This window comes from Dysidea avara, chromosome 14 (assembly GCF_963678975.1).
Source record: "Dysidea avara chromosome 14, odDysAvar1.4, whole genome shotgun sequence".
Classification (NCBI taxonomy): domain Eukaryota; kingdom Metazoa; phylum Porifera; class Demospongiae; order Dictyoceratida; family Dysideidae; genus Dysidea; species Dysidea avara.
In genome coordinates, this window is record NC_089285.1 from 6,073,342 (window position 1) to 6,100,428 (window position 27,087).

The window sequence follows — 27,087 nt, forward strand, 5'->3', positions numbered from 1 at the left end:
ATTAAAGTACTGATGTGACAAGAAATTATGCCAATCAAACTCTACAGTCTTCATTGTGTCACTCCCTGATGACAATTCATCATGTGAGCTGGGTCACATGATCTTAATGAGTACTAGAGTACCAATTTTACTATCCGAGTACGAAAATCCTTAATGAGTACCCGTAAGTATTACTATTTGTTTCAGCCCTAATACAAATACTAAATATTGACATCATGTCTATCACTCTATGTAGTGCATGCTATTATAATCCATCAGTCAATACTACAACAGTACACCAACATCAAACAGTTTCAATAAACTGCTTCTGTTCTTACAATAACAACAGTGTTCTTGCGTGGCTGCAGCAGTTCCAAAGCATATTAAATTTCTGCATTAAAAAATGACCCATCTAAGGACTCTGTGGTGATGCTCTGTCCACTAGCGGTTGCTGTATCAACACTTGAGGTACTTTGAGTTACATTCCTTTTCTTGATCTTCATCCACCGTGCAGTCTTAGGGTTTTCACAGTGGGCACAAGACTGATCATCCCCATTGTTAAGCCTTCCACAATGATCACACTGTATTGTAACATTTTTCTCTCCATGTGGCATCATTGCTTTAGTATTATACTCTCCATAGGAATCTAAATGATTGGTATAATTATTGGCTTTAAATTCATCATATAAATGTGACGATTTAGTTGTTGTAATTACTAGGCCTGGGGCACATACAACTAAGTACAATCACCAAATGGACAACCTACCAATAGGGCATGTGTGTACTGTGCATTGTAGGGAACTGCAGAATATGCCAGAAAAATTTGGTGGTAAATAGAATCAGAATAATTCCAGAATAAATTAATAGGAAATAATCATACAGTACAATAGTACTGTATACTAAGGATCATGGAGGTTTTGGTTTTGTCTGGCCAAAAATATCACCCAAAATCCAGCACCATCCTGGTGTCTTGGCAGTATTGGTTAGGTATAATCAAGCCCAAAAGTGCCTTCAGTATGACCCAAAATATATTTAATGCTTCCAGTAGAGTGCTATATACAAAATTAAAAAAAAAATTATTCAATGGAATTTTCTACTGACTGACTAACAAGCGTAACTCAATAACAGCTAAGGCTACAGGCTTGAATTTTTCACTGTTCAATGTTGCTTCATCCCAAGACATGCCTTTTGGCATTATGTACAATGAATGCATCATGCACTTATCTTTGTCCTCCTTTGTGTCCCATTTCTTTTTGCTGACAGCCCATGCAAGGTGTAAATTTGTGGTAGCGCGATGACTTTCTTACATTTGTGAATACTGAGGAATCGTCTGTATTTCTCATAGTGACTGGATTGATTGCAGAGATGCTTCTCCCACTATTCTTTGTTTGTAATGCTGTGAAACATAGTTGAAAGCAAAGCATAATGGCCACTTCACTTTCGAGTCAGTAATTAATATCTTGGGCGTGTTCAGTCAAAAAACATCTATGTTTAGCTGTATTTCAGGAATTACTCCTAGAAAGTGTAGGGAATAATTTCTGGAATAATAGGTGAAGAAAAAATACTAGAAAGAACAATAGGAAGATTTAAAAGCACACTCCGTGGGTCCCTGAACACAGTGTGTGTGTGACGAAAGATAAACATGTACAGTAATACTATTCTAGGGGTATTGGCATATAAACACGAGTGATACGTTAGTACGCAATTAAATCTGAGGGACTATATACTGTACTAGTGAATTTAAAAATTGTTAATTTAGAAATGGAAGTAGGGATCAAGTGATAAAAACTACTGAAACAAGTGATTTGAATGATGGCAACTATTACAACATAGCTTTGTGGGGAAATCCTTACATTGGCATCTCACCACGTCACCATATATGTTCAATGCCAAAGTAGGGATTTCCCCACAAAGCTATGTTGTAATAGTTGCCATCATTCAAATCACTTGTTTCAGTAGTTTTTATCGCTTGATCCCTACTTCCATTTCTAAATTAACAATTTTTAAATTCACTGGTTTGTTAACTTTTTTTGGTATAGGTATATAGCTAGTATTGATCTTTGGCACTGACTGCTCTATTAGAGTATCTCGATCTTGCTGCTTGCTTTATGCAAGCTGCTCAATTACTAAATTGAAAGGCATGCAGGGTTTCTATCTCCTGTTTTCTACAATTAGTTACAGCTGGACCATTAATAATGGGCGTGGTCCACTGATCGTTAAGTACGAGTGCGCGCTCTGATTGATAAGGGCGTGGCAGTGTGTTCTTCCTTCACTAGGCTGTTTGATCGCTTTGCAAGTGTTGCTGTACAGGCATCTACTTGCCCTTACAGTACGGAATCCGTTATTAGTTTTGTGGCGTCCGAATACGGCTGCTCTAAGGAAAGTGTCGATACGAATTATTAACGCCTCCGTGACTGGAAAAGAAGAAGACGATCCGTAATTGAAGATAAAAGGAAAGGCAAAGCGCAGAAGGCAGACACTCGTCGGAACCCGAAAAGGCACATCCCAGCAGCGAGTTAAATATTGTGGCAAAGAATGGTGATCCTTCGCTGCTTTGTTTGGCCTGTAGCCTTGTGAATGTGGTCAGGCAGGCAGGCTGGCAGGCAAGCAGGCAGACGAAAATTTCTGTTTTAGCGATTTTTTAGAAATAAAATTCCAGCACTTTTCTAGTCGTTTCCTGATATATAACGCTAGAAATAAAGTTAGAAACTTGAAGACTCTTTAGTAAAAGGTTTATTTGCTGTGTGAGATATTTCTAGGATGATTTTTGAGGGATCGAAATTTGAGGCGCACGCCAAATCCACCCCGATCCCTACTTAAACAGTACTATCGTACTGTTTGATAAGAATGACTGTTCTCTTGCTATTGATTCAACTATCATACCTCTGATGTGATTCTCTCTAAAGTGCAATCTCACCCAAGGTATTCAATCTCACACCTAAGCAACGAAACTTAAACTTCCAATAAACACTAAATAAACTTTCTAAAGTTCTGGACATTTACACACACAGTTTGTGTCATGTGAGATCCTTCTCACATGAGTGTCATGTGATCCTTCTCACATGATACTGGTGTTTAAACAAGAAAATGATGTGGATAACACTGGATTGAGACATGGGTATACTGACTGATAGTTTAATAGCAATTAAGCTGCAGCAATAGACAGTAAGCATACAATAGGTAAATAACTACACAGCAATTATCAGCCTTAGGGCACATTTCATGTATGAGGCTATTTGTCTGGTTCCACATGAGTAGACAAAAAGGTTGCTAAAATGAAATATAATAACCTGCAACACTTTCAGGGTTAGAACCATGGACCACTGATGTGTGAGATCAGTGTAGTACCAACTGTGCTTCCACTGCTAGCTACCCACCTCCTCTACTTTTCTATCTTGTAAATGTGATTCAAGAAGTAACCTGTACAACCTATATACCTGGGCGTAGGCGTAGCAAGCCAGAGTGGGGGAGAAAGAGGGCTGGAGCCTCTCTAATAATTTTCTGCTGTTAGTTTGCAAAAAGATCGAAATACTCTAATAGAACAGTCAGTTGATCTAATAGAGCAGTCATTGTGTACGTTAATTTCAGAAGGTTAAACCCTCAAAATTTTCCTATGGGGGGCATGTTCCTAGATCCCTAGAGGGATAATGCTTTGCATGTTGACTGTGCTTGACAATTGCATAAACAGAGTCCTCCTATCTAAAAATAGTTTGCTACGACTACACGTGAGTGAAGAAGAAACCAAAGCTGAACCTGACCCTAACGCTATTACCAAGAGTATATAATAGAAACCAAGAGTATCGAACGGGTGTATTACGCCATGATTAATGATTGCATAAAGTAACATGGATATATCACTAATTGTTCGTTTTCATTACCATTAAGGTTTGCTGTATTTAGCCCAATTCGGCCACTAAACCAAGCGAAAACATGATAGGAGTAAAAGGGAATTGGTAAAGTTCTGGCACTGTCAAGAGGATCCCTGAAGGCATGGCAACATGCTCATTTGTGCAACCATTGTTTTAGTGAGCTGGAGTATCTTGGGTCCTTACTACACTTTCCTTGTACAATAACTGTTCAATACTTGGTTGAATAACATGGAAAACTGGCAAACAAAGACCTGTTGCCACTTACGCATTTCAAATTACCATTTTGTGTAAACAAACAATTACTGAAATATCCCTGTTACTTTACGCAATCATTAATCATGGGCTAATACACTGTTCGACACTCTTGGTTTCTATTATATACTCTTGGTATATGCTATGAAGGTAAATTTTGGTGAGTTTGAGACATACTATGGTTGGCACTTGCTCCAACTCTAGCTCCCCTTGGACTCATCAACCTTTATACAACTAGTGTCCTTGGGTGAGTGCCAGATGAATAGCCTGAACAAGTAGGTGTCTGGAATCAGATGAATAGCCATTATGTTATTGTTGGATAATGTAGCTATTAGGCAGGTACTACTGTATGAGGCCCCCTTGGGTCCCATTACAAAGTGTGGTCCAGTTCCCCCACCCCTTCCTGTCGGCAGCCCTGTTTACATACATATAAAGTATTTGTACAGTTAAGATGCTATCTGGTTATGGACGTCCTTACTTATTAATAATAATCTCTTATTAATTACCTGGAGGTGCTGGTCTTTTAGAATACAAATTGTGTGAACTAGTTTCTCGCTTCTCCAAGAGAGCAGACAGTGCATCTTTGAACTCTTCTAAATCTCCACTCGATATATAAACAAACTGAGCGATCTGAACACTGAATCACCCGTATCTATGTAACAAAACAGTACATACAGCTAGGTGATTTCACAAGTATAAAAAGTGTATAATACACAATATTAATTTGTGCTTGTATATGATACTAGTAAGCAATTATACAGTAGACAAATAATTTGTACATTAATGCACCTTCACAAATATTCCACGTTTGTTCTCTCTCAAATCAACACGGCATTGTGTTTCTGTGTCACTCCAAAGAACACGAGTCTCTAGTTGTTTTTGGTGACGGCACTTCTCTCTTGACACTTGGCTCCGCTCATTTATCTTTTTCAAGAGACCATCAAAAATACCTGCAAGACTTTGAACATGACTCCATTCCATTTTGATAGTACGTGGCTATAATCAACAACAAACAGCAATATAAAAATCTATATGCATGTCAGATATGCATATTTGAAACTTATTTAATAGTTTTAAATATAAGAAAAGCCAATTCTTCCTCACAGTGTTGTGATTAGTGTTGGGCGATATTCCCTTTCTGATAATCTAGATTACCATTTTAAAAATAATTTCGATTTTCGATTAAATCTCGATATCTGGTTAACTGAAGTATGCAATGTACCTCTCTGCATCAAAACATTCAGCAAGGTCTCCATCAATCATGATGGTAGTTTTGTTTGCCAACAAGCTCAAATTCTCAGTATGCTAAGCCCTTTCTACGACCAAAAAAACTTTCACAAGACCAAATCTATTAAGGGTGGGGTAAAACTAATCTGCGCTATTGTCATGCTCCACCTGCTTATTGCAACAAAATTGATGTTTGTTATTTGACAAGATGTAAAATGGATTAGTGACCAATATCCACTATGGCACCACAGTGTTACTGTTGCAAACACTAGCAGGCAGTGGCGGAGGATGTGGGGGTGGGGTGTGATAGGGGTGTGTGACCAGAATGTATAGATTAGGGGCCCCAGAAGCTGTACCTATTTTCACGATGTCTCAAAGTTCATCAGAATTAATTCTATACATACAATTTGAAGCATTTTCAACTAAAACACCAACTTTTTAACTCTAAATACGCTACAGTGTATTTGAAGTCAATAAAAACCTTTTGTGACAAAGTTTTTAGCTGTTGACTACAGTACAAAACAACCTTTAGGCAGTTGGAAATACTTGGTACAGGTGTAACACATCCACTCTTAAAGTGAAAGGTCAGTGGTTTAATTCCCGCTGTAGGCAAGTACTTTTTAGGATCATATTTTTATGAAGCACTTTGACTACTCTATTAGGGTATTTTAGTATTCTATTAGAATATATCAATCTTTTTTAGCCCCACTCCAATTTTGGCAAGATATTCTAAGGGTGGCTATGTATATAGACCCCCCTCAGCAGACCGAGGGACAGCTTCAGCCCCCACCACCTATGCCTACAGGTATTGCAGCGAATCTTCTATGATGAAAAATAAGCACTGTGCATTACATACATGTAAGTCTGTTCATCTAAATAAACTAGTAGATTATGAGTTACTATATTGTTGAAGCCCAAATGAATGATTTTGTGATTTCAGTGTGCCAAGCCAGCGTACTGAAAATGATGGTTGTTTAGCATAGTATCTTGCCTATAGGGCAAGAGCGTCACCACGTTTGTGGATTTTGGATTCAAACAAACATGCAATAGAGAAAAACTGACAGTTTTTAAACATCACATTGTCTGTAAACAACACCAAAGGTCAAATCTGAGGTGGTTTGTCATATGCAAACTTTGCCAAGTTTCCTGCTTTTATCCAAAAGTACACAAAAACGGTCTATTTAAAACGCTTAGAACCCCAACTATTTGTAAGTATAGTATCTAACAATCATTCAAATATGTATAAGTTGAGCTGGATCCTGAAAAACAGCTAAAAATTAAAAGTGGATTTTTTCACATGAGAGTAAACATTTCAACCAATCAGATGATTAACGGCGACAGCAAAGGTGTCAACAACAGACATGTGCGGTTTGGTTCCATTACAAGTTCGAGAAAGGGCTGTAATGGACATAACATTTTATGGCTTCCCATAGCAAATGTAAAGTGAAGATTTTGACTGGCTGTAAATATTATGTTAGACTTTTGAACGAAAAGATTTAAAAATAGTTTTAGCGGATCAAGCAGTACTACAAATGAGCCAAATTTCAAGATCATCTGTAATTGCATCATCCATGAGTTATTAAATGTTTTTGAGGATCCAGCTCAATAGGTACATGCTGTACCATAGTAATTATCCCCTATAATATATTACATACAATTATTATTATTATAATAAGGCCAGGCAAAGTAGATTGCTAGTTTCTCATCAGCCACTTCCTCATTTTGATGCAGGCGGGCAGTCATTGAAGCACACAAAATCACAACAACGGTAGGCTAGCCATTTCTGTCACTACAAGGATTATAAAAAGAGTCTTGAAGCTATACATTTTACTACCTTCCCTAAGAAGAAAAAATTAGCTGAAAATGATAGTAATTGTTTTTAAGGTTTACTGCTTCTCACTGGTGGAATGCAATACCATCCGACTTCCATCCTACTATCACAGACCTCCATACCAGCAATTCCACCATGATTGTACTTTGGAGGTTCCAGGTACAAGGCACAGCACTAACTAATGGTATTTCCCTCAAGATTTTGTTGCTATAGAAGCCTTTAAAGCAAAAACTATAAATAGAATGACCTCACTTCCTTCCGTTAACTGCCGGTTTGAGTTGCGAACAAGAAGTTGTCAAATATGTATACAATGTATAGTGTATCAACTCCATGCAGACACACAATGTAATCACAGAGTTGATATGAAAGTGGAGGTTATTCCATCCTTGATACCATCGATAAGGCGAGCACATGTAGACTCTATGTATTTTTGTAATTTGTGACATGAATCTCTATTTGCTTGAAATCCACCTGTACTTCGAAATTAAAATCTATGAAATTCAGATTTTACTGTTCCTACGAAAATGTCTGGTTCAAAAATAACCAGCTATATGGTAGTATATCAGTTGACAAACAATATAATTGTATCTTTATTGATTCTGGTTGTAATTCTATTTCTCCAGAAGACTGAGTTATAAGTGGAGTAATTAACAGCCACTGGCGAGGCAATCAGCTCAATCAGCTCAATCAGGGTACAACAGTAGCAGCAGCAGCAGCAGCAGCAGCAGCAGCAGCAGCAGCAGCAGCAGCAGCAGCAGCAGCAGCAGCAGCAGCAGCAGCAGCAGCAGCAGCAGCAGCAGCAGCAGCAGCAGCAGCAGCAGCAGCAGCAGCAGCAGCAGCAGCAGCAGCAGCAGCAGCAGCAGCAGCAGCAGCAGCAGCAGCAGCAGCAGCAGCAGCAGCAGCAGCAGCAGCAGCAGCAGCAGCAGCAGCAGCAGCAGCAGCAGCAGCAGCAGCAGCAGCAGCAGCAGCAGCAGCAGCAGCAGCAGCAGCAGCAGCAGCAGCAGCAGCAGCAGCAGCAGCAGCAGCAGCAGCAGCAGCAGCAGCAGCAGCAGCAGCAGCAGCAGCAGCAGCAGCAGCAGCAGCAGCAGCAGCAGCAGCAGCAGCAGCAGCAGCAGCAGCAGCAGCAGCAGCAGCAGCAGACGGCATTGATTCCCAACAATGGCCATTATGGATAGTTTACTGCACTCACAAATCAAGGGGGAGGCACTATATATTCTGTACTCTGATCTTCGTCCTCGGTCAAAACAAAAGTCAAGTAAGAAATTTGCAGTAGGTCAAAAGACAGGTAAAAGGTATACCACAATTGGTACTTTTACAGTTACAACATAACTGTATTTTTATGAAAATATGCAAGAATTTGGTCAAGAGTCAAGCATGGATTTTAGCAAAGGGTCAAGGCATTTTTCTTTTTACTTTGATCCAGGACGAAAATTGGAGTACAGGGTATATGGAGTATCACCCCCTTGCAAGTGTCATTCTGTGATGCTTGTGAGAGCCTAAGTGAGAGCCTAAGTGAGATGTGATCTGTGTACATGACAAGAGGCGCAAAGTTGCTTGAGTAAATAAAAATTAGCTTCATTAGTTGGTTTGTCAATACCAATTTAACACTCCTGGAGCTGGCCTTTATTCCCGGATTTTGGGAGCCTGGAGATCCACCAGACCTTTTTCAAGGGGGTGTCATGTCGGCTCATGCTGTAGGTAGATCTGCGACTACGGTCAAAGTCTTGATCAGGGAAAATTTCACCTTGACCTTTGACTTGCAGCATTTATTGTCTTTGACCTATGACTTGAGCATTTCTTGTCTAACTTTTGACCTCCACTTATTTCTCTATTTTCCTATACACACCTGCACTTGTAACCTAGTATAATATTTTTAGTGCGTGCTACCAGCAGCCAGGAGAGAAAAAATCATTATAATTACGGCAAAATTTCTGTTGGAGCTTTAAAACATCTTCATGGAGATCCTTACTTCTTGTGAATTACGTATAATCCCGTAAACTTGATAATTCTACGTATAGTTTTCGATTGTGGGTTTCGAACCTTCCGTATCGTCTTGACCCACTGTAAGAGCTATTTTGTGGCTTTGACCGTTGACTTAGAGTTTGACTGTAGTCGCAGATCGACCTACAGCAAGACCCTGAGTGACACCCCCTTGCTTTTTCCTCTCCCACACACAAAGCCATTTGGGTATATACAAGACTACCAATATTACGCTCATAATCACGTACCTCATCTCCGGCACAGATTTTGATAAACGTTTCTTTCTTTGATATGGCTGCTTCGATTTTCATCCCGAAATCCAATTCCTTCCTTCCCATTTATCTATATCCTGTACAGGTGCGAAAGATAAGCACAAGTTAAATATATACATTGTGTTAAGCCCTAAACTAGAAAAAGTACAAAGGAAAGCAGCAATATTGTAGTGATTTTTCAATGTATTTTAGTGTCACTAACATGTTAAATGGGATGCGGTGGACAATCTGTTATTCCCCAGCTCAACAGTATGCCTGTGAAGTAGGGAGTCAGAGACCTGTAATTGAGGACTGCTGAATACAGAAAAAAATCCCAGGTCAGGCAGTGACTTAGCTGCAAGTGCCTGAGGAGCCACACAACCTGATCTGGGATTTCCCCTGCATTCTGCCAGTACATCTTGACTTCTCATTTTTTTTTCTTTATGGGTCAACTTATTAGGCAACTACCCCTCTAGGGACCTGAGCCTGTACGACACTTTAGTTAGAAGGGAATCAGGGATGGATAAAATTGTTAATCTTGTTGAAACTGAAACAGGGAACTCACTCATCAGGAATAATTTACTTACCCGAGGACATTAATTGATTCAAGCAACCATTTTAGAGCCACAGATATCTCATTTAAAATATTCCTTTTACCCAGATGCAATTAAATTGTGGAACAAATTACCAGATATTGCAATTAATTGTACAATATTACAAAACTAAAGATTTAATGATTAGCTAATATTTGCACACAGCTAATGCCACACCTTTATATGTAGTCTGGCGCCGCCCGCCCTTCGCAAAAGAATACTTTTTGCGAAGGGGCGGGCGGCGCCAGACGACTTTATATGTACGTTTACACTCGCTTTTTGATTTTCAAGAATTACTGAAAACCAGGGGGATTTTTTTTATATACATATTATCGTCACTCAGTGAAAATCGAAGAATGCCTAGAAGTGAGTAGCACTCTGAAGAGCACACCCTCAAGTTATCAATATTAGTCAGAGTGTGGGGTGACCAAACTACACAGGCATACTGTAATAAGGGTCACACTAAAGAATGGTAGAATCTTTCCCTTACACTTGTTGATCACTATCTCAAATTGCACAGCAGATATGCTTGGACATTTTTTTGTTGTATACAGAAGTAACGTGGAAGTTTCAAGAAAATGTTTCATCAATATAAATTCCCAAGTACTTGGCTTGTGGATCTTAAATACCACAAGCACTTGTGCTGTGGTATTTACACTTGCTTGACCTTCAGCACTTGTGCTGTGAAGTCTAATAAAATAAATAAATAAAATACACTATGGCTGACACGGATGGGTAGAAATACGTATCCACGCACTGCCCAAACGATTATGTTATTGATCATTCGTCTCATTTAGTAACTGTCAACTAGTCGAAACTTAGCAACTACACTGAGCCAAGCCTAACCTGTAAACTCAAACCCATAACTAAACAATCAACGTCGCCCAATATAATGAAAGTAATATCTTTGAGCTGGTTGGGCATCAAAGCCATGAGCAGGTACTATCTTGAATGGCAATATGCAGGTTAAACCGTAAGCAGTGCCTTTGAACGCCCACACAAAAGTGGTATACGTATAATAAGGACACTATAAAACCATAGTACATATTTACTATAAGATATGTACTGCATTGTACCTACCTGTCATTCAATGGTTTCTGGCCAGTGGATGGTTGCCATAGGAACAGTGTGAAGTCATTAGATCCAGACACAAGCAGTTCTTCACTGATCACTTCCTAATACGGTAATAACCAATGTACTATCAGTACCTATTACTGGTACTCACCTTCACTGGTGGAGGTCACCTGTGTAGAGTAGAGATTCAAATTAGCAACACATTAAATAATGTCATTACGTGAGGGGCTAGAAAATCAAGAGCCTTCTCCATATACTATACAATACCAAAATGGCTTCTAGAAACTTCACAGATACCGTATAGTGGGAAATTTTCGAAAGGTCAAATTTTCAAAAACGAGTGCTTGATGGTAAGTTCGAAAAAATATATTTGATACAGTTTCTCTCTGCCATTACCACGTCGCACTGTAGATAAGACAGATTTATGAACCTAACTGGAGGAAGCTAACAATTGTTGTATTGATCACGTGTATGTAGCTACAGTAGAATTTACTACTTTGATTGTTCAGTATAGACAAAGGATGTGGTAGAATTGTGTCTAGCTACTTATTCCTCCTTTGTGGCTTGAACCATATTGTTTGGTAGACTATACATGGCTTTAATCCACTGAGTGGCCTGCAGATTGAGCCATCACTAGTTAGCGCTTTTCATCACTTCCAGATATTCACTATCATTTCACTCAGGCTGGAATAATAATTTTCTCGAGCTCTTAGGCTTCAAGACTCATGGTGACACTCATGGTATAGGTTGCATCGTGTTTGCCAGTGGCCTAGTACGTATAGTTAGCTAACTGATAAAGTAGAAAACATGCAGCACTTACCCTTGTTTATAGTTTGATAGGTGCTTTTTCTGGTAAGCAAATTACATAAATATGTTATTGAAAAGGCATTGTCGCTTCGAATTTTTTGAATATTTAACCTTTCAAAAATTTCCCTTTATACAGATATGTATGAGGTCTCTGATACTGTATATCAATTAAATTTGGTGGTGAACTAAATTTGGTGACTTGGTGATTTGTCACTAAACCGCCAAATTAAATTTTCTTCAATATTATTTTGATACCTTGGGTCCAAGCTTTCGATACCAGTTGCAGAAGTAGGTTTCGACATCCCAAGTGTGACTTCGTGGATACTACTTAAATACACCTTTAAATTATCACATGCAAATGGGTGTGGATTACAGACTAGACTAGATAATAGATACTAAAAAACTCATACTTGAATAGTGGGCATGGCTCCACGTAAGCTTGCAGGTAGCAAGACATGAATTCGTGTGCAGCCATTGATAAATGGGTGAGGCTCTACGTATGCCTACAGACAGCAAATGATCATGATAAGTGGGTGTGACCCATGACTGCAGAAGGACCTGGATTTTCTTTAAAGCAGATCAGATCCAGACCTGTCCCATGAAAACGACTCTGCCAGACTCATGCATGCAGTGACTGAATCCATAATATTTCAGCACAAAAAGGATTGTACGCTACAACACGCACCTTACACCACTCGTGTGCACCGCCAATTTTTCAGTGACAGCATTTTGCCAAATTACATTTTTGCCAACTGCAATTTTATAGCAAATCACCAAATATCAGTTTTGCCAATATTTGTTGTTATACGGTAGGGCATACAACATTACTAGCCAGAGAACTACTACACAATACCTTCTGGTTTGTCATTAGCTGATTCATATGGTCCAGTCCTTAACACATAGTCAGTGTTAAGACACAGTATGTTCACCTGACAGGAGCTCACATGATCCAGTTACTACTACATGTACACCACTAACCCAGTGACCACATCCTGATAGTGTCCTACATAACATAATACTCCTATGGAAGATGATGGAATTCTGCTTTGTGGTAGGGATGTCACGATAGTCGTGACATAAAGTGATATGACATAGGCTTCTTTGTCGTGACATAAATATCTCCAAATAATGCACACTTTTCCATTCATATTGATCAAATTTGATGCAATAAATATGAGAAAATTGACAAGTAAGTACAAGCAATGCTGGTTGTTTGTTGATGTCATAGTTAATATAGCTGATGTTTAAGCTGATATTTTTGCATATTTGAATCAAAATAGCTATACAGTTTCATAAGTAACAGCTTCAGTTGTGAAACTTTAAGAATTGCTTATGCCGTGACATAAACCTCTATGACATGTGACATAAAAATTTCTATGTCGTGGCATCCCTACTTTGTGGGTACGGATAATACATGTACACACACATGCACAAACATACATACACACTCACTCACACACACACATGCACACACACACATGCACACACACACATGCACACACTCACTCACACACACACATGCACGCACACACATCACGGTCTCTCCACACTTCACAGTCCTATCTTGTGATGAGGTATATATCAGTCCCTCTCCACCCCATTGTACACAAGTCACTGACTGACTGTGACCAGTTAATATCATCACTGAATGAGCCAGCCTTGTATCCCATATGTGAACTGTACTATCCTATAGTGTGGAGTACATACACTACTATCCTATAGTGTGGAGTACATACACTACTATCCTATAGTGTGGAGTACATACACTACCATCCTATAGTGTGGAGTACATACACTACTATCCTATAGTGTGGAGTACATACACTACTATCCTATAGTGTGGAGTACATACACTACTATCCTATAGTGTGGAGTACATACACTACCATCCTATAGTGTGGAGTACATACACTACCATCCTATAGTGTGGAGTACATACACTACTATCCTATAGTGTGGAGTACATACACTACTATCCTATAGTGTGGAGTACATACACTACTATCCTATAGTGTGGAGTACATACATTATTATCCTATAGTGTGGAGTACATACACTACTATCCTATAGTGTGGAGTACATACACTACTATCCTATAGTGTGGAGTACATACTCTACTATCCTATAGTGTGTAGTACATACACTACTATCCTATAGTGTGGAGTACATACACTACTATCCTATAGTGTGGAGTACATACACTACCATCCTATAGTGTGGAGTACATACACTACTATCCTATAGTGTGGAGTACATACACTACTATCCTATAGTGTGGAGTACATACACTACCATCCTATAGTGTGGAGTACATACACTACCATCCTATAGTGTGGAGTACATATACAGGATCCCTAACACGAATTATGTACCATAAAATATTATGTAATTATCAATGCAAAATATAGTGTATACAAGCACAGGCTGTTATGATCGCAGTACACAAAGTGTTATAACTACCAACACAATTAATGATAAATGTACGCAAGGACCAAAAGTCGAAAGCAAGCATAAAGCTTGTACAGCTTCTAGAATAAAATGTTACAGTGGTTGTTACATGTAGACCTACATGTAGCTAATTGACTATACTTTCCATTGGCATCACAATAAAAGCTAATGGAGGTAAAAGCTAAGTCCACACTGATCATTTCCAACAGTTTGACTTCACATTTACAAGTCCCATACAATTCAGTCTCACAACTATATGCAGAACGTCTATATATGGTCTGTATATGAGCATACTTACTGATACATTGGTCTCCATGACAACCATGTTATCTACTGTCTGTGGCCAGTTAGGAATTTCCCCAATTGTTTACCAGTCCATATACACACCTGTAGATTGTATGATAAACTGATAACAATTGTATCGTGGTGTGTAGAAGAGAAATTTTCACATAAGTATTGGATATGTCTCACACTATGTAGTAGTGTTGTATTAACATACTGTGTATAACTGTGTAGTATAGTGGAACCTCTCTTAACGGTCACCTGAGTTGGGCGGTCACCTCAGCAAAATGGCCATGTGACTGGTCCCGACCGATTCCTAAACAGTTTGTACAGAAATAGTTTGCATTAAGCGGTCACCTCTACAACACATATAACAGCCAGCTTTTGGAAGCACTTCGTTATACAAAAAAGCCTCTCACAAAGCAGCCACAGCAAGTCATAACAGTGAGTAAACCAGTTACACTACTTTATACTTCTATAACATTTTATACTCACAGTTGTGTTCTGTATAGATAAGCTTATAGCCACTTCATGGCTTTGTCTCTTCACATGATTGCAATTAAAGCTCACCCCACAATATGCAAATTTTTTGAATTTATCTCGGAATTTACAGTTGTGTAGTTGCCAGGTAACTGTCTTTCCAGTATAAAAACCCTTCACTGGCTTTGTAGCAAGGCAGCCTAGTGATAATGTCTCCATATAGTGGTTTCTCGCTCTTGTTGGTCATCCTTTCTGGTTTCTGCTACTTTGTTTATGCCTGTTATGTAAGTAATGGATTGAAGAGTAGGCATGTGTGAGGATAGCTATAATCCCAGGAACCTTTGTATAAAGGTCAAACCTTAGTTTGTGGCCTATGGCTGCTTTACAGAGATATGATAGTGAGTTAGGCAGCCACCTCTCTATAAAGACCAAATATCTCTGACCACAGGTTCCACTGTAGTAGTAGTAAGAGTATTATTAAGGGTGGTAGAGGGAAATGAGGTGGACAACTTCACACATTTCACTCACCTTGCCAGCTTTACAACCTGATGCAATCTTCTTCCCATCTGGTGACCAGGCAATACTGAGGATCCAATGGCAGTGAGCTACATGTATGTAGAGCAAGAGAGAAAGATAAGATACTACATCAACCTTTTAGTATGTACACTACAATAAGGTACCACTCAATTGTGTTAGCTATACAAGCACATTTCAACAACAATATGAACACCTAAAATGATACCTTTGATGTGACCATTGTAGGAATTAATTGTGAACCACAGTGCTTATATTTTTAGTGAAACAAGTAAAAGTTGGAAGGTTGTCTATACCTGTTGATATACTAGTGGACATTAAAGCCCTAAACTTCAGTCTATACCCATGACTTAATTAGGGATTAAATGTCCACTGCAGGTATAGGCAACCTTCACCACTTTTAGCTATTCCTTTGTTTCACTACTTTTTTGCTTTGATGAGTTTGATCCCTATAAAATTCCTACTACTTGTTTGTTTGTTTATTTTTTCATAACATAATGAGCCCACGCATACCACATTAAAAGAAAGAATGGCACCATGCACACCAGAATAAAGTAATTTTACATCAGAACAGGTACCCCAACAAACAATTATGTAACGGAAAGAGAGGTGACCACCACGCTCTGTTTTCACCTATGCTCCACCCATTACACAGCACTACAAACAAAGAACAGTATGAGAAGCGTCTCTGCAATCGATCCAGTTACCATGGAAAATATGGGCAATAAGCATAATAGCCAACACAGCCACATCACACTATCATAAATCAATACCTGCATTGTCAGCGAAAAGAACTAGGACACAAAGGAGGACAAAGGCAAGTCCATGATTCATGTATTGTATGTACTACAGTTGACATGGCAAAAAGACACATCTCGGGATGAAGCAATGCCGAACAATGAAGAAATCAAGCCCATAGTCTTATCCATTGTCAAGTTATGCTTGGCTAGAGGCATCAGTTAGTTAGTTAGTTAGTCAGTTGGCATAAAATTATGTTGAATAGAAGCTTTTTTAAAATTCCGTAGAAAAGGGTTTGGGGCTAGTCTGATTACATTTTTGGGCTTAGCTGTGACTAACCAATGTTGCCAAGCTGTCATGACAGGAAATTGAGGCTGGTTTTAGGGTGATATTTTTGGCTGGAAAGAAAATCCCAGGTCTGTATGATTACAATGCCACAAAACTGCTTTATAGTCATGTGTTTAAAATAAAATAATGAGCTCATTTATGTTGTTTACGTTTGAATGTCATGGACTTCAATATGAATTCAACAATTACCCATGTTTTTTTGTGATATAGGAAAGGTCATTCAACAACAGTTGCAGTGATATGGATGAGTTTAATGTATTGCTCTCATCTTATGATTTAGATGGAGCTGCCAAAAGGTGTGTACTTGTTGAATATTTTCATTTAACTCATTTAAATTTCAATGAGTTTCAAAGTCGCATAATTGATGCTGTCTTAGAAAAAACAGATTAGTTGGTTATTCAACACACTGGCAGTGGTAAAAGCCTGTGTTATCAATTTCAAGCTGTTTATACAAAGCAATCGACACTTTTAATTACGCCAACCATTATTCTGATGCAAGATCAGACACACGAGTTGGAAAACTTGGGTTGTTTACTTGGGATCAGCTCAAGTAGATCCCAATGCTGAAAAAAAGGTATTCAGTGCTGATTTGAGTGCAGCAGTGGTTTTTGTGAACCTAGAATGGTTGATTAGTGACAAAGACAACCATGTAAAGGTTCAGGCACTAAATGCAAACAATCAATTGGGTCCAGTAGCCATACACGAAGCACATCTCGTCTATGATTGGCAAGACTTCAGACAAACATACAGAAAATTGAAGACTTACATGCATTTTTTCCCAATGTTCCTCTGGTGGCTCTCTCTGCCACTGTTGTTCTTCAAGTAGAGGCAAAATTGAGGTCTTTTATGCACGATCCTTTAATTGAGAGAAGCTCAGTGAATCATGCGAACATTTATTTGGCTGCTAGAGTGTGAAATTCTACAAGGTAAGATGGCTCAAAACAATCTGTTTCATTAGACTCCAGAGATTTCAACAATTTTGTAGATCTCATAACAGATTTGATTAAGGGGCAATGTAGCATTATTTGCCTGTCACGTAGGACCTATTGTTTTAGCTTTGAGGGAGAGGGATGTGCTGGCTATTGGATATTATGGCAAAATGAAAGAATCAGAGAAGAGAGAAGCCTACATCAAATGGAAAGGTGGAGATGTCCAGGTGATTGTTGCCACACATGCATTTGGGCTTGGTATAAATAAGAGTAATGTAAGGTTTGTCACATGGAATGGTTTGCCTCCATGCATGGGCACGGGAGTTTGGAAGAGCAGGAAGGGATGGTAAACAGTCTTATGTGTACATTTTCTATAATGATAATGACATACAGCATGTTGGGTACTGGGCTAGAGACATGGCAAGGCAGCATCGTCCTAGTGACATTGATGATGCTGCACAATAAGAAAATTGCTTCTTCAGTTATTTGGAGAAGAACTGTCTGACATTACTTACCCCAAGTAAGGTTGTGATATCTGTGATCAAACCATAGGTATGCTCACAGACAGAAAACCAGAATTAGCCTTACTTATACAAGCTATTGATGAATTGAAAAGTTTAGGTGAGGTGAAAATTACTGCATGGCTGAGGGGTGGAAATGTTGCTTGGATGCAAAATATTGTCAAGGCAAATCCTTCAGCATATGGGAAGAGTCCTCATGGACTATCTAAGGAATGGTGGAGGTACTTTATTCATCAGTGTGCTGCAGCAGGATATATTCTATGTGCAATTAAATTAGCTATTTTTGGATCTGCAGCTACAACCATTCAAGGAGTATACGCAAAATTAGAACCAACATCTAAAGGAAGAAATGCATTGACCAGTCAAGAAGCAGTATTGCTTCCACAGTTGAACGTGCCTAATGAAAAATTGCAGACATCTGTATCTAAGACAGCAGAGCACAAGAACAGGAAAAGGAAAGCATATTCTTCCAATTCTCAAGCCCCTACCATGTTCCAGTGAAAATTGGGTGCCTTTGCAAACCAAGAAAAAGTACCAATATCCAGGATGGCATGATGAAAACACTGCTGGAAACGTACTGTACTTTGCTGAAAACATTGAATCTTTGCCCCACTATAGTGGTCCACATTTTTTGTGGTCAGACATTCAGCTAAGTAAGAGCAGTACAACTAAAAATAACTTTACGATGCAGATTAATTTGAAATCAGAACATCTGCACTATTGGCTCTCGTGGTGCAATGGGGTCAGAAGATGTGGTCAATGCAACCATGTTTTGCCACGATCATTTATACTGGACTACTGGACTGGAATACTGGAATGGACTACTGGACTGACATTTTTTTTGGTTTTACACATTTTTAAGGTGGGGTTACTGTACATTTGGGTGGCTTGTAACAACATTTCAACACTGAGTGGTGAATATGATACTAAAAAGTAGCTCTGATAAGTCAAATGGGTTCAATTAAATGTATTCTATCCACTGCTTGATAGTATCCGCTCTACTGTATAGCAGATACTGACATGTAGGTATACCCAGAAATGTTTCTCTCGCTCATAGAGGCACACGTGATTATTGTGATACAACTTTCTATAACATATGCATATTGCGAATTGGTGACTAGTCACTGGAGTCCATGATATGTAATTGTGCAATAGGGACACATTAAATTAACCTACGTACTTTTATAACTTGTATGTACTGTGTGCCGTACTGTATGCCATTGTGCTATGACAATGCAATTTTCTACTCCTATTAACAGCTAAATGACATTGTAATACAATTAAGGGGGCAAGCAACTATGTCCTATGGCTTACATCAATAAAATTATGTGTTTTATGTGAAGCTGTAAAAGCAACACAGATACTGTTCTCCACCTGATGAGTAACACATGTTGTAGTTGAGACATTGAACTTATGTTTAGTGCAAATCTGACTGAAATCCTCTGAAGTATGTACAAATTATCGCATGGTTACAAAACACTGTAATTTTAACACTAAAATTGATTCTCCTCCTACAGCTAATTGTGAAAGTCCCCAAAAATTCTTGCTGTGGCTTGTAATAGCATTATCTTTAAAAGTATGGAAATAGATTTTTAGGAATGACTACTATGGCTTCAAAAGAGAAGATTACTAAAACTGTGAGACTAGATTCATAATTTGTAGAATTCCCATTCTTTAGGTCTAAAATACTAAACTGAGTCTTACAGTCAGTACTTCTAACTGGAGATGGTGATTTTTAATTACCATAAACACATCTGATACAAAAGGGAGTGGAAAGCAAGCATAGATCAATGAAAACCAAGATTTTGCATGTGAAGCCATAGGAATTAGTAGCGTGCCCCATTTACAGAATACAGACATTTCATTCCAGTAATGAAATATTATATAGTTATACAACGGCCACGAGTGCTCTGCCTGATATAAACGCATGAGCCTGAGGGCCGTTAGGCCCGAAGGCAAGTGCGTTTATACAGGCAGAGCACGAGTGCACGTTGTATAACTGTTATGTACCACTCACCTAATAGGTGGGGAGAGTCTCACAAGACAGCTGTAACGCTTATAAAGGCCAGGTTTCTAACATCAATTGTGGGTAACCAAGCCGGACGTTGCGATGACGTTCCCCCTGCAGTACTGCAGCCACCTGAGATATTGAAAGCTAGTACGCTATGGGTTATATCACTAACCTGCATTCGCTGTTCGACTCTCATTATGTAGTGCTCAGCATGCCAGCGTGATCACTCAATCGCCATATAGACTAAGCGCCAGACTAATCGCCATAGTGATTCCCTCGAGCGAAAAAAAGTAGCTAAATAGATGTTTTAAGTAAACAAAACCCAACTACTAAATGATACTAGTCTAATTCTTACTATTCACACTGGCTAAACTCGAATCTGGTGGCATGACAAAACTGGTTACCACAATCGAATGTAAAGGTTAGTATTACTTAGAATATATTTGTTTTATTGAGTCATTCTCGAAGTGGACTACAGTTTAATATGGGCTAAGATGGCACCAGACTAGTAAGGTGTATAAGTACGTTTATATATATGTAGACTAGAGTTGTGGCCACCCGTGTTGGCTTCTTCGATCGCCATTGGCTGCTTGTAAACATTATACGTATTGGTGACGTTATGGCCCACAATCGACCTTTACATGTCAGGCTATAAAAGAATTCGAGTGATCTGTGAAGTGTCCTTCCACCTATTAGGTGAGGTGTCGTAGTGGTCTTCGCCACCGGCACTTGTGCTATGCTGCACAAAACCGCAGCCAGTGCAATATCTGTATATTGCACTACGGTCGGTGCATTATAACTTATAATGCACTCGTTGTGGTCTACAAAACTGCAACCAGTGCGTTATAAGTTATAATGCACTCGCTGCAGTCTGCAGCAGTGCAATATACAAATTATGGCACTGGCGGTGCCTTTGAACTGCCCACGCAGAGTGGTACATAACCAGTTATGTGACTAGTTTGTGTGTTCACACACACCATTATGTTACTGTATAGCAGATATACTGACATGTGTGTATGCCCAAAAATGTTTCTTTCACTGTTAGACACACGAGATCATTGTGATACAACTATCTATATCAGTAAATACTGTCAAGCAGTGATTAGAATCGATTTAATTGAATCCATTTGACTTATCACAGCTACACTGTACTTTTTAGTATCATATTCACCACTCAAGGATGAAATGTTGTCACCAGTCACCCAAATGCACAGTAATCCCACCCTTAAAAGTGTGTAAAACTTTAAAATATGTCAGTCCAGTAGTCCAGTCCAGTGATTAGACACTACCCAGCCACTAGGTAGTCCATAAGTGGGCAGTTGAACATGACAGATTAATGGTCTAAAGTAATCACTATTGTAATTGCTTGTGGTGACACATTTACATTACCTACAGATGTCTCAGATGTGGGACTTGGGGCTGTCCTGTCAACAACCTATAGTGATGTTGTTGAGTATGCACAAAGCTACAAAACAGTGTCTGGCAATGATATGGGCCACCATGAAGATTAGGTATTACCTGACTATTTGTACATTACAAATACTTGGGTCATCAAAGTCTAGCAGGGCTTGATCACAATGTCTGCCCTTAGAACTTCATGTGTATAACTTCCAAATATTGTTCATCTTACTGGTAGACCAAACCAATAAACCGATTCCCTGTCCAAATGGCCTAATGCTTTATCGACGTATTAGAGGTATAACATGCTTTTGGTAGTGAATACAACTTTCCCCACCTTGTTTCGGGAGTTAGTAAAACGCGGAATACGGAATAACGGAATTGCGGAATAACGAAATAAGCAAAACTTACCATTTGCAAATTGTACAAATAGTTACATGCTCTATAGCAATCGTACTTTATTTACACCTTGCAACAGCTCTGCATGGCACGCCACGGCGATGGATAGCTAAACAGCAGCTAGGCGAGCATTAAATGGGACAAGCGAGCACACAACCAATCACCGTAGAACGATCTACCTTCGCTAAACTTACTTATCTATACTCCTTAGTTGATATAGCTACAAAGCGCCAAGACCTAGTTCTATTCTTAGGTTAAACTAGCTGCCCTTCATGCGCATACGACAGAATTTATTAGAGTCACACTAGAGTTCAGTAGGGAAGTCCAGTGGTTGTGTGTCTTTAAATGGATTTCAAAACTCTTCAAGTTTGAATCAAGAGTGTAGCTAAGTAAAGTTAGCGAAGGTAGATTGTGCTAGGGTGATTGGTTGTGTGTTCGTCCCATTTAATGCTCGCCGGCTGCTGTTCTATCCATCGCCGTGGTGCGCCATGCAGAGCTGTTACAAGGTAAATAAAGCATAATTACTATAGAGCATATAATATTTCTACAATCTGCAAAAGATTAATTTCGCTTATTTCGTTATTCCGCAATTCCATATTCTGCGTTTTACTAATTCCCCCTTGTTGCACAGAGTGGTTAAGTCAATACAAACAATGACGATTGTAGCTGACTATACTAGTCCATCTTTTGTGGTCACAAAGTCAAGTCTTCCACTACTCAACAATAGTCAGTTATTGATTGTGGAACAGGAAGAACACTCACAGCTCCTACTGCTCACGTAACTACATACCAAACATGTCACTACTGAACTGTCTTCCTTATGAGATCCTGTTTAACTGTCAGCGGCTACCTAACCAGTACTGATCTATCAGTCTGACTACAATGAGGAGCTGAGGAGAAACTCCTTCTAGTAAAATGAGATAGTACATGCCACGTGTCAGATCAGCAGGAACACTCATAATTATAAAAGAGAAAGAGTATACTCAGCTAGCCCCTGGACAACAAGTCCTTCTAGCAATGAAGAAGCTAGATGCACAATAGACAGGACCTTGGATGGTTATAGAAATGACTATCAACTGCACTACTGAGTATAGACAGTATTAGACACTGCCAAATACTCAGTCCACATCAAAAGAATGCACCCCTTGATACACAGAATACCACAATGGAACAAGACTGTAGAACTCTCCTGTTTACTTATGAGTGAGCTCAGACACAGTCAACTCATTCTACATTAGACATCATCTCCTCCACAACTAGACCACATCCTGTGACTACTGGACAAGTTGCCAAGACAGTTCATAGACTTGGCAGGACACTGAGGACTCGTAAGAGACATGTGATAACTGAACTGTTTGTATATACTATTGCACATTAATGATTTGTATTATACAGCTATGGAGACTATTATATGATTGTATCCTTGTTATACACAGTGTCTACCATGTGATCTGTATCTTCAACACATGTACACAGTACACACTATACTATACACACCTTTACAAACATGATGAGGAGTCTCGGTACTGCTATCCCATAATCTAACAGTACAGTCACCTGATCCACTAGCTAGACCCCTGTACAACATAATGATAAGATATATGAACGAACACACACACACACACACACACAAACAAGCACACTTGTACTTTGCAGCAATTGGTTCAAAAGAACCCAATTGTAATACTGAGGATGGAGCTGGACTGTAATTACAATCAATACACACATCTACACAAACTTCCGACATTTCATAAGGTCCTTATACACACACTCACCTTCCATCAGGACTAAATGATACTGCTATGACAGCCTCACTGTGACCTGTGTGTAACAACAGGAACATAGTAATCACTATCAATATGAAGTGCTCTTTATCATACAAGTTCATAGTATGAACTTTTAGCTGTAGTAATGGTCTAACAGGAACACCTCTGAGACTCCCCACAAAATGTGGACATGTTTACAACTAAACACATCACATGATAATCCCAGTCCAGCATAAACACACTTCACTGATTATAATAAGTAACCTGTACATCTACATACACACAGACAGACATACCTGGTATACTAGTGGTACATCTCGTCACTGTGTTTGAACCTTAAACCTGGCCTGTGGCTGGTACTGTATTTCTCATCTTTTAACTGTTCCAGTGTCTCCTTCAGGCTCTTGTCTATTCGATGATCACCAACAAAAAATTTATAGGAGATCTTATCCTGTGAAATAACAAATTGAACTACAATAACAGCAACCAAGTTTGCTGAGCCTGGCAAATACAGACACACAGCACATGGGCAATTCCATGAAAATGTCAATCAAGACCTTAAAATTTAAAAGTGCATTTGGAATAAATCCTACTGTGCCATTTTAAAGCTACAGTGGAACCTCTTTTAATGGACCCACCCTGTAAAGGACACTGTACATTTAACCTCCTTATAAAGGACAGTTACTGAAGTCCCTATAGACCTTTACCAATACAATTTTACCTCTGAAAGAGGACAACCTCCTTATAACAGTAAAATTTCACCAAAATTGGTTGGTCCCAAAGTGTCCGTTAAATAGAGGTTCCACTGTAGATACATGATGTTCCCTATTATACTGTTTATAGCCAAATATGGTCAACAGACAACAACATATGGTTCCTTCTTTAATAAGCAATGACATCACACTTTACTGGCAATCCACTAGACTGAGTCTTTTTGTGACACCTCATGAAAGGTGTATGGTTGATGGGATTAGAGTGACAGGGAAGAAGACAATGTGAAGAAATGTTTGATCTGACCAATCACGTTACTAACAGTGACGTACTAGCCACTAGGACTGTATAAACTTCGTCAAGTTCTCCGAAATCGACTGCAACCAGATTTTCTATATAGACAAAGGTGGTGATGGCTTCACTGTATACAGTACATAGAGTTTGTTGTATTTCAAGCCTTTGGGGCAGGCTTAAGTATTTCCAACAAAATAGAAACAGGCTTTCAACTTTGCTAGTATTCCATTCGAAGATGTCAGGCATCAAGTCAGAAGGGAAATTCACAATCGTACTGTCAGTTGAGTTCCCTTGAGAGATAACCAGACAATAATATTAAAGTAAACAGATGCACAGGAAAAAATTGAGCTTGGTAATGGCTAAAGCCAGAAATCTGGATGGTAGAATGGCTTAGAGGAGGAGAGAATGCTCTGCACGACAATAACCCATTAAACAAGTACATAAAAATTTGGAGCTTTCAACTAGAGTAGGGAATAAAGCACTTTGATAAAAAGTACTGAAACAAGCTGGAGTAGTGCACAATATTAAATCACAGTAAAACAATAAGAAGTGTTATATCCCTACTGTGCATTTCCATTATGTTATCTTGGGCACAGTAGGGACTTCTTATATTTTTACTGTGATTTAATATTGTGCACTACTCCAGCTTGTTTCAGTACTTTTAACCAGGTGCACACCCACAGGCCGGCCATCTGTGAGCGCGTGACTGGTTTACTGAAATTGTATTTGTAAAAGTGTGTGTGTGTGTGTGTGTGTGTGTGTGTGTGTGTGTGTGTGTGTGGGTGCGTGTGTGTGGGTGTGTGTGTACCTATATATCTACCTATCTATGTTTGTCCGCATGCACCCACGTGAGCAAAATCGTTAAATAGTAAAAGCAGGAAGTAAAGTGAAATGAAGTCTGCATTAACTTACACACAGGTAAACTTTGCTCTGAAGTGGTTTCTTTTCAGCAGTCTGAAATACAGGTGTGGTGACTCTCCTCAGACTTTGTGAATCACGGGTTTTACAGGCATTTAACAATTGAGAAACAACAGTGCAGGCCTCGTAGACTACCAGGAATAGCCTATCCCTTCGAGTTGGAAAGGGGGCTTATCCCCAACGCACGTGAACAAAAATGAAGAGCAGCTTTGAGGTTTTGTCGAAAGAATTTGTGGGGAAAACACTATAGTCAAACTATAAAACAGTTTAGAAGATACGTCTGTGCATATGTTGTTAAAAAGTGGTTTGTTTAACAAGCGCTTCCTTAGCAGTGCATAGCAATGCAATTGAAGAATTACAAAAATTTCATGAATTATGAAATCCGAGAATTAATATTTAATAGTATATACATTCTCTTATGTGTGTTGTTATGTTTGTTTATCACTGTGAGTTATTTACCTTTAGAATTAATTATGTGTTGTTGCACAACATAATAAAATAGTAATACATATTTGGTTAATTTCAGATGAGTTAGCTAGCTGCATGGCACCTGGTAGTTGAAAATTCCTTTTTTTTTGTGTACTTGTAGCTATGCAAGATTGAATTAAATATGATGACAGTGTGGGAACCCATAAATGTAGACACATTCATTAGAGATGTACCGATTCAACTTTTCTGAGCTTTACCAATACCAATCTGATCTAGGAAATTTATTACCGATCTATCGATATTGTACTGATCTGATATCAGTTATCTAATATGACTGATCTTGTACAGGTAGTTCTTATAGCATTTTATAATTTCAGACTAAGCTAATTGGTCAATTGTTAGCTGAATGATCACAGCATTGTTACTGGAGTCAATACCAATGATGGTGTAGCCTCAATTACACCCACCCAGAATAAAAGCAGTGACAGCACCCACAAATATTTTAATGCATGCTCCTACCAAGACTTTTAAGCTGTCGTAGCAGAGATTGTAATTGTTTAGTCTATTTGATATGGTGTAGTTGTTTTCTACCAAGGACCTCTGGTAAGTTCAAGGGTAAGTTTCAGTATTTAAAACAGCTAACTCGTGCGCATTTATATACCTTTCCCCGCTACGCGTAGCTTCTCGTGGAGTGGGTTATTCAACCCGGCCCCACTTTTGGGTGTCCATGTGAAAATGGTGTTATATTATGGGTTTCGATTTTCCGTTATTGGACTTCTAAGTGTGATCAAGGTCACAGGATTGAACTTGCAAAGTACCCGTGTAGCAGTATTTCCTGTCATAGGCCTAGCGCCCTTCCCGCGTTGCCTGCTGTCTCGAAAGTACACACGTGACATTATAATACCTGTATTTCATGTTCTCGACGTCTGCTAAATCAGCGCACTGTCCACTGAACTGTCTTCATCGCGCCCGAAATCGCACATTGCAGTATCACGTGGATTCTTACATCACGTGATCA

General features: G+C 39.0%; 1 protein-coding gene across 14 annotated transcripts; it reads right to left on the reverse strand.

The window, feature by feature from the left end:
• Positions 1-140: 140 nt before the first annotated feature.
• LOC136244465 (notchless protein homolog 1-like) lies at positions 141-27,083 on the reverse strand. 14 transcript variants are annotated; one of them, XR_010695258.1, is made up of 16 exons: positions 26,974-27,083; positions 24,014-24,168; positions 23,727-23,772; positions 23,449-23,528; positions 15,602-15,678; positions 14,811-14,909; positions 14,610-14,698; positions 13,374-13,550; positions 12,842-12,866; positions 12,717-12,792; positions 11,208-11,226; positions 11,063-11,157; positions 9,387-9,487; positions 4,890-5,096; positions 4,607-4,752; positions 141-625 (listed from the first exon to the last, which is right to left on the reverse strand). XR_010695258.1 is itself a non-coding variant. In XM_066036079.1 (16 exons), exons 7-10 carry the CDS (start codon positions 14,634-14,636, stop codon positions 12,773-12,775), a joined length of 231 nt encoding a protein of 76 aa, XP_065892151.1. In that variant the 5' UTR covers positions 14,637-14,698; positions 14,811-14,909; positions 15,602-15,678; positions 23,449-23,528; positions 23,727-23,772; positions 24,014-24,168; positions 26,974-27,083; the 3' UTR covers positions 141-625; positions 4,607-4,752; positions 4,890-5,096; positions 9,387-9,487; positions 11,063-11,157; positions 11,208-11,226; positions 12,717-12,772. The 14 variants fall into 14 exon arrangements, 1 of the variants encoding a protein (XP_065892151.1); XM_066036079.1 differs by having other exon boundaries at positions 13,392-13,550; XR_010695263.1 differs by lacking the exon at positions 13,374-13,550.
• Between the last annotated feature and the right edge of the window lie 4 nt (positions 27,084-27,087).